Source organism: Hydra vulgaris, chromosome 06 (assembly GCF_038396675.1).
Source record: "Hydra vulgaris chromosome 06, alternate assembly HydraT2T_AEP".
Lineage (NCBI taxonomy): Eukaryota > Metazoa > Cnidaria > Hydrozoa > Anthoathecata > Hydridae > Hydra > Hydra vulgaris.
The window spans coordinates 14,455,692-14,468,565 of record NC_088925.1 but is presented as its reverse complement, the minus strand read 5'-3'; the positions used below and the strand labels follow the sequence as shown (position 1 = coordinate 14,468,565).

The window sequence follows — 12,874 nt, the reverse complement described above, 5'->3', positions numbered from 1 at the left end:
GTATTTAGAAAAAAACTAAAAGAAATAATTTTTAAAATTGATGACATATTTCTTTATTTTTGAATGCTTGGTTTTGATGGCTTCATAAAATAGCTTTATATTTTAGTTTTGAATATATTTGACCACTAACGATATTTATATTTTGTCAAGTCAAGAGTTTTTATCTTGTAACTTTATTTTATTGTATTTAACGTTCTAGCGGTTCTCGATGACAAGACCTAGTAGTCTTCTGCGAGTCTCCGCGTTCTTTATATTAAAAAATATATATATATTTTAGTATTTATATAATATATTTTAACGATTTATTTTAACATGTAACACGAGTTTTATTCAGATTGTAATAAAAAGAACAAATATATATATATATATATATATATATATATATATATATATATATATATATATATATATATATATATATATATATATATATATATATATATATATATATATATATATATATTTAAAAAAAACTGGATTAATTACTATTTCTTACGGATTAATTTCTATTTCTTAAAAATATATTTATTTTTACGAATCGTAAAAATATATTTATTTTTACGAATCGTAAAAATATATTTATTTTTACGATTGTAGGGAATATTGATACCCTCGTTATCAAGTATATTAAAAACCGTTATAAAAATAATATTATACAAAACCGTCTAAATTTACAAAACAATGTTCTTTGTGAGAGCTTCTTTTTGAGAGAGTTTTTTTTGACGTAAGAATTTGAGCATGGATTTCCAAAATGACGTCGTCACATAATCGCCATCATTCCGGTTAAGACCATTGTCGCGAAAGGTACTTTCGTTGTGTTGTATTTCCAACGCTTCCCTAACTTTCCTATTAAAACTATTTGTTTCTATTTTTAAGGTATTGCAACCATTCCACTGGAAATTTCCTTGGCAAATTTTGGAATATTCAGCTAGAGATGAATTTTTCCCTTTACCTTGTTGTGCACTTTTTTGATGCTTAACTAGTTTTTCCAGACTTATATATATATATATATATATATATATATATATATATATATATATATATATATATATATATATATATATATATATATATATATATATATATATATATATATACACATATATATGTATATATATATATAGATATATATACATATACATATATATATATATATATATATATATATATATATACATATATATACATATATATATATATACATATATATATATACATATATATATATATATATATATATATATATATATATATATATATATATATATATATATATATATATATATGTATATAAAAAAAGGTTTTTAAGCACGAAGAGATAAATAAAGTAAAAAAATGCGTCTTTGCTGATTGACGAGTTTAAGGAAAGTAAGTTTAGTTTAATGAAATAATAACTCGTTTGAGCAGCGACCATGATTGTATTTGTGGAAAAAAAACAACAGATGCACTCTTACGACAAGGGATAGTTGCCCAACTTTGGCAGATAGAGCAGGTTTAACCAGAGGCGTAGAAAGAATTTTTTGGTGTTTGAGATAGGTAACTTCCAGACATGGAGAAAACTCCAAACATTTATATGTTTATACTTATGTCAAATAATGAGGGTTTGCAAAAAATTGCGATGATTGGAAGCTGGGAACAAAAAAGCCCCAAAATTTTTGCCCCCCTGCCCCAAACGTGAGAGCAACAAGTTGATGAAGTATTTTTTGTACTATTCTTAACTAGACTTATATTCATCGATAAATTTTAGATTTCATTTTGAAATATTTTAGCGTTCAAAAAATATGACCATATAAAATTTGCAACCCCCTCAAATTGAGGGGGGTTTAAACTTTATATGGTCATAATTTTTGAACGCTAAAATATTTCAAAATGAAATCTAAAATTTATTGATGAATATAACTCTAGTTAAGAATAGTACAAAAAATACTTCATCAACTTGTTGCTCTCACGTTTGGGGCAGGGGGGGGGGCAAAAATTTTGGGGCTTTTTTGTTCCCAGCTTCCAATCATCGCAATTTTTTGCAAACCCTCATTATTTGACATAAGTATAAACATATAAATGTTTGGAGTTTTCTCCATGTCTGGAAGTTACCTATCTCAAACACCAAAAAATTCTTTCTACGCCTCTGGGTTTAACAGCGTTTATAATACGTTTTTGGACCTTGCCTAGATTAAAAAAGCCACCTTTTGAAGAACCAATATAAATAAAATCTGTAAAAATGACAAAAAAAGGTCCTCCCTTGCTAACATTTGCCAAATGCTAACAACTGATCCAATATTGTCGACTGTAGTGTCCAATTTGCAGACTGATTAGTCTCTTAGGGAGTTCAGGACCCCCTCCCCTCGGGACAACCCTGAATAGTATAAATATGAAATAATGACAGTATTCCATTTCAGAAACGAATAAAAGATTTATAGAGATAAAGAATAGAATCTAGAATAAGGAAATAGAAAGCATAATAAAGAGGCAACATCTGCAGATGCTAACTTTCCAATAGATTGTATATATGATTTCTACGAGAGGTTAACAGTGAATGGTAATCCGAGAAGATATAAATTAGAGGACTGGGTGAGAGTGTTGACATTCATTAATTTAAGAATATCAGTAATATTGCAATAAATATTTGCATTTAAATTGCTAAATTTTGTTTGAGTTAAAACTCAAGCAAAACTAGCCACTGCAAGATCAAGAACTTGCCTCACCGCCTCCATCTAACGCCAATAGAATCTGCCATAACAGTTAAAAAATCAGCTGAGAAACAAGAAGATTAAAGTCTATATTGATTGTCAGAGCGTTGTGAGGCTGAAGATGAAATGAGATATTAGAAGTTTGGTTATTAAAGACTCGAAGACCTTTTTAATGATAGCGACTATTTGGATGTTTGTATAATAGAGACTATTCGGCTGATGGAGTGATTAGAGTGTTCTTTAAAGCTTTTTATTATAAACCACATATAGCATTTTCTAGCGAGCTGGAAAAAGAGAATTAGATAAGCTTTATTTTATAGTTTAGAGAGTACCAAAATGAGTTTTGGTTAACAGTTGTTAAACCTATGGCAGGAATGTTATCCGGATCATATGCATAGATGAGTTTAAGGGAGTAATAATTTTAGTAACGGAAACTGAAGTAATTTGGATGTCTAATAATGTATTAACCTGATTCTCTGGAATGATAATAAGAGTGTGACCATTAAGTTCAAGAAGCAAATTAGAGGAAAGCTTCTTTATAAATAGTATTGCTTAGTTATCCTTGAGAGTGGCAATAAGATCAGACCTATGTATAAGAGGTAGAATGTTAAACCTACCTTTGTTAATATTACATCGATTTCTTGCAATAATAAAAAAAGTTTGTTTTAAAGAGAGTTGTTCTTTAATAAAAAAAATAAATAAATGATTACAATTAGGAGTAGCAGTTGCACAAGAAAAGTGAAAACCATGGAGTAGAATGAAGCTTGAATTGAAACAAATGAAAAGAAGTAAAAACTTTCATATCTGCCTGATCCAGTTGATTATGCATGTGACGAAATTATCAATAGAGAAACTAAAGACATTTTCCAAAGACCATCACGAAGAAAATCATGAAAAGAACTCTAGTCAGCTTTAAGCTAATAAAGATAGTGCGATAATAAAGTCAGTATAAGAAGTACAAAATACAATATTTAATGAGATTATAGTATGGTCTACCATAATAAAGAACAAGGAGAAACTAAACACAAGCTAGGGTAAGAGACAAGACATAAATCAAGGAGTGAATATAAGTGATTAGGGTTGTCTGGAAAACAAGTCACTAAGTTAACTATCCGAGTAAGAGATATATATTGAGATAATACAAGTAAGCGGTGCTTGAGCCAAGCCACACAGTGTAATGAATAATAAAGTCACCAATAACAATAATATTGGCTGATAGATAAAGAAAGAGAGCTCAGTCAATTCGATCAGAAATAGAATCTAAAAGAGTGCAGTCTTGAGAGCAGAAGAATGATTAGAATATGAATGATTAGATTAGGAGAATGATTAGGAGAATGAGAGAACAAAAAGAAAGATGATTCAGTGAAGAGGAAAAGCAGAAGTACATGAAAGAATGGTCAGCAAATTCATACCTAATTTTCAAGACAAATAGGTGAATTGATGCTAATGTATATGCCAAAGCCAAGCATGTGGCCATTTGAGTCTTAATGAATTAAAGAATAATAGCCATAAGTACAAAGATCCGAAAATGAAACAATCAAGTTTATATTAGTCTTTACAAAGAGAAAATAACTCTGACGAATATAGTAAGAAAAAAAATTCAACTGATGAAGTTTAACTGAATGATCCAAGTCGAATAAACTATCCTTAAATATAAGTAAAACCAAATATACTCTTTTTCATAGACTCCACAAAAAAAAAATTCCATTAAAACTTCTCTATCTATTTATTGATGATTCTGATATAAAAAGAGAGCACCCGTGCACGTTCTTAGGAGTATTTCTTGACGAAAATCTTTCATGGCGCGAGTACATAAGTACAATAGAAAACAAAATATCAAAATGTATTGTCTTACTTTATAAAACTAAAAATTTTTAAACCAAAACTATTTAAAAAACATATACTTTTCTTTTATTCAGAGCTACCTTAATTATAGGAATATTGCTTGGTGCAGCACTAACGCAACCAAAATAAAAAAACTACTGAGTAGACAAAAACATGCTGTACGAAATATTTCAAACGTAAATAGTTTAACGCCCTCAAAAGGTTTATTTAATAAACTAAATATACTCAACGTTTATCAACTAAATGCTTATCTGATACTTACTTTTATGTACAAAATTGATAATAAAATGAAACCTGTAATATTTAATACTTTTTTTAACATTATAAATTTTTGCTCTACTAGATTTTCAAATCAGAACTACATTCAACCCAAAACCTATTATACGGCCACCAAGTTCTCTATTGCAAAGAAAGGACCCAAATTATGGAATTCTAAACTTAATAACGACATCGAAACTTCTTTTCATATTTTTAAAATAAAACTAATACAAAAACCTCTTACTATTGACAATGAATGAAGTTATTTCTGAATATCTTAGATAATCTTGTTCTCTTTTATTCATTTACTTAACTATTATTTTTTTACTTTTTATGTTTATATGTATTTTTTATACATATGTTTTTTTTTGCTTTTTTTTTTTATTTTTATCTTATTTTATATCATTTTTTGGCTTTTTTATTTACTTATTCGTTTTTGTTTTTTTCCCCTTACGTAAACAAACCGCCTGGTTCGCTTTTTTCTGTTCTTGTTATTATTAACTTAAACAGTGTAAAAATAATTCTTAATCCTATTAATAATTATTGATTAATTACTTTAACAAATGGTTCTTTTTATAACTTTTTTTTTCGAATCAACTCTTAAACTCAATTTTGTTTTTAGTGCATCTTGAGGATTTTATTGTCTTTTATTAGGTTGTGTCATATTTTTTTGCGTGTTTTTTTGTTTTTTGGCTTTTGTTAATTAAATTAAAAAAATATATTTCAATTAATCTTTAACCGTATTATAAAAAATTTATCTTATAAAATATCTGCTTGTAATGTAAAAATACTACGTAAACTACGGGGCTTACTGATAAGGCTACCGTTGTTTCTTCTTTTTGCCCCTGCCATGTAAATATTCATTTATACATTTTGGTATTGTAGCAATATTTAAACGGCAATATATATATATATATATAATAATAATAATAATAATAATAATAATAATTATAACAATAATAACAATAATAATAATAACAATAATAACAATAATAATAACAATAATAATAACAATAATATTAATAATTATTATTATAGTTATTATTAATAATTATTGATTAATTACTTATATAGTAAGATAGTAGTAATTTTTTTTTAATGTTTTAGATACTTTTTTAAATGTTTTTAGGTACTTTAGTTATGAATTAAGCTATTAGAAAACGTGGCTCAATTATAAATATTGCTTGGCTCCCCAAACAATGAGCTATGTAGTTGCATAGCTCAATGCATAACTCAATGTTGTAACAAAAGGCTTTTTATGTGGGTTTGATAATGCAACGAAAAGGACTTAGCAGGGACACCATCCATGCTCAGCATGGCACTGTTAATAATATAATGTTTTACAACAGTTAACAGATAAAACCTTTCTGAGAGATATCACAGAGTTTGGGAAAGCTTTTTAATAATTGTCATCAGATCCATTAAACTGAGTTTTATATATGTACCATCATTAGGAGATAACAGAAAAAGTTGCATAACCACTATCAAGGAGGCACAAGCATTCACAAAAGAGAAGAATTAGGAAGACCAAGCATTCATCATCCTAGGTAGGAAACAATGTTACACAGGCATAACCTGTGTTAGATGTTTACAAATACGCCAGGCTAATAAATAAAGAAAGAATGATAGACTGGTCAACGCAATTTTTCTGATTACCCAAAAAGGCTTTGTCTAGAAGGTTTGCTACAAAATAGTAGTCGGATGCAAATCATATCGAGACATCATCTTTGATTATAACTCAACCGAAAAGGTATTTTGAGTCAGAGTTTACTATTTCTAGGTTTAACTTAGAAACTGAATCGTACAAGGCAGCAGAATATGGGGCAAGTTGTACTGGTTTCCGTGTTACCGGTAGCAGAATGATCATGATAATCCTAAACCTGATTTGTGTGGCGAACAAGCAGCTGGTGTGATCCTTTTTATTGGTGTTTACTTAAGATTTATAGCTTTATCATTAGTAAACATTCATAGAATAATTTTTAAAAGTATAAATAATATATGATTATGATTGATGACCGATAGCAAATTTAAACTTTATTTGATTTTGTCAAAAACAATTACTTGTAAAATCCTCTGTAGATATCTGCAATACTTAGTAAAATATAATCTTTTAAAACTACTTAGTTTCCAGATCGAAATTTAGCAAATATCATTGTTTTTAAAAAAGCATCAGTTTGAAGTTGTTCCTAAGTTTAAATTACGTCATTTCTAAAGGAACATATCAGTCTCCTACGCAAGGAGGTAAGCCGCCATCTTGAATTACATTTTAATGGAAGAAAATCTACTTTTATCTAACGTATAATTCGTTTAATGTATGAATTTCGTTGTTATATTGGATATTAAAAGTCTATATAATGCTTTAATGCATCTATTTATGTATGCAGGTATACTGGCCGACAATTATTAAATGGAGGAAAATCATTTAAATAAACTGGCATCGGAAAAATGATAACAGGTCGGTAGTATACTAAGTATCATGCGTATCAAAAATGTAATAGAATCTTTTATTTTAAACATGAATAAATTTTATAATAAGGTAGTTGTGACAAAATGAATAATAAATTAAAGTATGATATTTTTAATATTTCCATCATTAGCAAAATTTCGGCCAATAAATTTCTAGACATCCCCAAATATAATCAAGAAGACATTCAAAGCACAAAAATGAAGTTGTTTAAACGATTTTACACGTGCATCACTCGTAAAAATAATAATAATAATAGCATAATAATAATAATAATAATAACAACAGCTACAATAACAAAAGTAATAATAATAATGAAAATAATATTAGTAATGATATTTACAAAAATACCATCATAAGTATAAAGTACTTTTTATTTGTATATATATATATATATATATATATATATATATATTCAGTGAAGCTGCCTTAATTAATTTATTTTGTTTATTACACTGTATTATCTCGTCCGTGGAGACTTTTTAGACTTTTTATATGTATATATATATATGTACAAAAAAACCTACTTCATATTATCTATATTATTTTTGTCATTGTTATTATTATCATTATTATTATTATTATTATTATTATTATATGTTTAAATGTATATATATATATATATATATATATATATATATATATATATATATATATATATATATATATATATATATATATATATATATATATATATATATATATATATATATATATATATATATATATAATATGGAAAAAATCTCGGACAACATATAAGAGTTCTATATATAATATATATATATATATATATATATATATCTATATATATATATATATATATATATATATATATATATATATATATATATATATATATATATATATATATATATATATCTATATATATATCTATATCTATATATATATATATATATATATATATATCTATATATATATATATCTATATATATATATATCTATATATATATATATAGATCTATATTTTTTTGTCGGTGGGCAGAGCGGAAGGAAAAAAGTGATTCCTACGCCAACATAGACGTCACTTTTAATTACTTTTAACTTTCGTCCAACATTTCCGTGTTGGACGAAAGTAAAAACCATTAATTTAATTACAAATTAATCGTTTTTTAAAAAAACCACAAAAACGCTAATTTAATTGACCAGAATGTTTTTAAAACATTTTGAATGTTTTTATTAATATAAACAATGTTTTTATTTTTTGTTTTTTAATAAAATGTTTTTATTTTCATTTTTTTTAATAAAATGTTTTTATTTTTATTTTTTTTACTGTAAATCATGCGCGGAGTGTTGCTACATCGACTATCTTATAGCCTGACTCGCAAGGGAGTGCTGCTACATCGACTGACAAATAGCCTGACTCGCAAGGGAGTGCTGCTACATCGACTGACAAATAGCCTGACTCGCAAGGGAGTGCTGCTACATCGACTGACAAATAGCCTGACCCGCAAGGGAGTGCTGCTACATCGACTGAGGGTTTGGTTGGGGCAGGCAGTCTATCATTATTAAAAAAAAAAAATTCCGGTCTTGAATTTTAATTTTTACTTTTTGTCAACAAAATATGGAAAAAACTTTCGGACAACATCTAAGGGTTCTATATGTATCTATCTATCTATATATATATATATATATATATATATATATATATATATATATATATATATATATATATATATATATATATATATATATATATATATATATATATATATATATATCTATATATATATATATATATATATCTATATATATATATATATATATATCTATATATATATCTATATATCTATTTATCTATATCTATATATATATATATATATATATATATATATATATATATATATATATATATATATATATATATATATATATATATATATATATATATATATATATATATATATATATATATATATATATATATATATATATAATATATATATATATATATATATATATATATATATATATATATATATATATATATATATATATATATATATATATATATATATATATAGATATAGATATAGATATAGATATAGATATAGATATAGATATAGATATATATATATATATATATATATATATATATATATATATATATATATATATATATATATATATATAGATATAGATATAGATATAGATATAGAACTCTTATATGTTGTCCGAGATTTTTTCCATATTTTGTTGACAAAAAGTTAAAATTAAAATGCAAGACCGGAATTTTTTATTTATTTATTGATAGACTGCCTGCCCCAACCAAACCCTCAGTCGATGTTGCAGAACTTCCTTGCTGGTCAGGCTAAAAGATAGTAGATGTAGCAGCACTCTGTTGCGAGTCAGGCTATTTGTCAGTCGATATAGCAGCACTCCCTTGCGAGTCAGGCTACTTGTCAGTCGATGTAGCAACACTCCCTTGCGAGTCAGGCTATAAGATATTCAGCGTAGCAACACAAGATTAGCATGATTTACAGTAAGTAGCATGATTTACAGTAAAAAAAAAAAAAAAAAACATTTTATTAAAAAATTAAAAATAAAAACATTTTATTAAAAAAAATAAAAATAAAAACATTGTTTATATTGTTAAAAACATTTAGAATGTTTTTAAAAACATTCTGGTCAATTAAATTTGCGTTTTTGTGGTTTTATAAAAAAAACAATCTATTTGTAATCAAATTAATGGTTTTGACTTTCGTCCAACACGCAAATGTTGGACGAAAGTCAAAAGTAGTTAAAAGTGACATATGTGTTGGCGTAAGAATCATTTTTTTTCTTCCGTGCTTCCTAAATGCAACAAACTATAGAACTATATATATATATATATTAGGGTGACGCTAAATACAACTTTTTATGAAATTGTCTGCTGACACCCCCTAAAAGTGATCTATATAATAAAATAATACTGGATTTAAAAAAAATTTCAATAAAAGATATTTTTAGATGTGTTCAAAATCAAGACAAAAAATAAGACCCTTTAACATCAAACAGGTCTCTTATTTTATCAAAAAAGTAGTTTTTAAAAAGTATGTCATCTTGGGTCTCAAATAAAGCAAAATTATATTAAAGTTTTAATAATAATCATTATTTTATCAGGGATAATCTTTTTCTGGACACATCTGGAATTCCAGATATTATTTTAAACTTTTAGTTCAACTGGATTTATATTAAGAAAAAGATAATTACGAAAGCCATCAGTTAGAAGCTTTATTAAGACAAATGTGAAGGAAGTAAATTCTGGAGTTTTTTCTGTTATTTTTTTTACTCTATTAAAAGTTTATTAATTTATTATAAAAATTATATTGCTATAATTGTTTATTAAAAAATAGTCGCTGTGATTTAACTTGTTTAACTTATGTTTTGTGCAAATTTTTGATGCAGTCGTTTGGTTGAAACTTAATTTTGAGTAAAAAAAAAATTTATTTAGGAAGGAAAACTGAAAAAACATTGCGGTAAAAAAGAGTTTTTTTATTTAAAAACAAATAAAATTTTAATATTGAATAATATTTAGTATTATTTTAGAATAAATTTAACAGTTAAGTTAAACCCAAGCATTAACTTCATTTTTAATAAACTTAAAATTAAAGTTAATGCTTGATTTAAAAAAATATATTAAAGTAAATATATTTTTTAAATCAAAATTAAATTATTTTTTTTTTAATCAGAATAAAATTATATATTTTTATTAAATTAGTTTTAAATTAAATCATATTTTTTATTAAAATTAAATTATGTTTAAATGATCTTTGCTTCAAGCTTAAAAAATCAACCATTACAATAAAATAAAAACAAAATAAAAATAAAGTTTAATTTTATTTGAGTTCTTTTTGATAGTAAACAGCACTTATATCAAACATAATTGTCATTCAAACTTTTGTAATAAAGTTTTTTACATTAGGGTTAGAGTTATAAATGCCATTCAAAGTTAATGTGTTTTAAAAAAAAATTAATTCTTTTATCTTACCGCTTGTTGAATATTTTAAAAGTTAAATAATGATAAAAAGTCACTTAACCAAAGTTGCTTACTGCTTACGTATAATCTCTTAAGCAGGCTTTGCCAGGAAGATGTGCGATTTAACGTCATAATATGATCACCCAAATGCTATTTGATTTTAAAACTTGACTGCGGCTTGATATGTTTTAAAAATATGTTTGCACTTTTAGAATGTGCTAAAAAAGTTATCTTTACTATAAAGAAACTTAAAAAAAACTTAATGAAGCAAATAAATCTTCGTAAAAAAAATAACGAAAGATAAAATAAAATAACTTAACCAAAACTAAACTTAAAAAAATAAAATTTAAATTTAAAAAAATAAAATTTAAACTTAACTAAAATAAAAAATAAACTGCAACAATAAGATGTTTAAAATAAATAACTTTGAATTGTTTATCTTTACTAATGTTTTTATTATATAATATTGTGCGATACCCATTTTATATAAAGTAATACTATAAACTTATAAAACTATTAACTTACTTTATGATTCTTAAATAAATGCGCACATTTAAAAGTTAAAAAAACATTCTCAACAATTCTTCGCAGTAACAAAAGCAAATAAAAAAAAAATTAAAACGTTTATTTAAAAAATAATATAATAGTTTTTTTTATTTAAAAACACTTACAATAAAAAAATACATACTTATATAAATATAAAAAAATATATTTTTTTAATAAATATTTTTATAAAAAAATCATTAACAGTCGTTAGTTACTTTATTTCAATAAGGCTTTCGAAAAAGTTTGTCTTTTTTTTTCTTCTCAGCAAAATTTTTCAACTTTTCGAGCAAATTAACTTTAATGATTCTTATATAAAGTTTATTAAAGAGACTTTTTATTAAAGTAAACATAAGTAAGGATCAAAGTTATTTAATTCAAACAGCTTTCAAAAAAGTTTTTTTTTTTTCTCTTCTTAACAAAATTTTTCTACTTTTTACTTACGAGTGAATTAACTTTAATGATTCTTATATAAAGTTTATAAAAGAGACTTTTTAATAAATTTCTAAGAGTTTATTAAAATCATTAGTTACTTTATTTAAAAGCTGATATAAAAATATTTGTAAAGATAAACGTGTCAAAGTTATTATTATTAAACCAATTTTTTCATAGCGCTTGTTGAAAACTGTGGTTCAATTGTCAAAAGAAAGTATTATTTGTGTGGTATTATTTGTGTAGTGTATTATTTGTGTAGAAAGACTTGAAATTGCACATCTTTCTGGCCAAGCCTGCTTAAGCCGTACGTAAATTGCTCTATGCGTTATATATATATACATATATATGCATTATATATATATACATGTATTTATACATATATATATGTATATATACATATATATGTATATATATGTATATATACATATATATGTATATATACATGTATATATGTATATATACATATATATATGTATATATACATATATATATATGTATATATACATGTATATACATATATATACATATATATATGTATATCAGGCCTTGTTAAGAAGCGTTACGCAGCTCGCGTTATGTTGCAAAAAGGCGATTTGCCTACGCGCTCAGCAGTTTTGCGCTACGCAAAAACTTATATCTTTTAGAATATTTAAATTATCTTTTGAT

At 24.8% G+C, this 12,874-nt stretch overlaps 1 protein-coding gene across 6 annotated transcripts in view; it reads left to right on the top strand.

The window, feature by feature from the left end:
* LOC136081661 (uncharacterized) overlaps positions 1 to 12,874 on the top strand; it is a 180,240-nt gene that overhangs the window by 13,193 nt on the left and 154,173 nt on the right. For 2 of the 6 annotated variants that reach the window (XM_065799292.1, XM_065799291.1), the window contains exons 1-2: positions 6,944 to 7,031; positions 7,175 to 7,245. The exons of 1 other annotated variant lie outside the window; for it this stretch is intronic. In XM_065799292.1, coding sequence (XP_065655364.1) covers positions 7,236 to 7,245 — 10 coding nt within the window. In that variant the 5' untranslated portion in view covers positions 6,944 to 7,031; positions 7,175 to 7,235. Of the gene's footprint in view, positions 1 to 6,943; positions 7,103 to 7,174; positions 7,246 to 12,874 lie in introns of those variants that run through there. 3 more of the 6 variants (XM_065799297.1, XM_065799293.1, XM_065799290.1) reach the window with 3 other exon arrangements.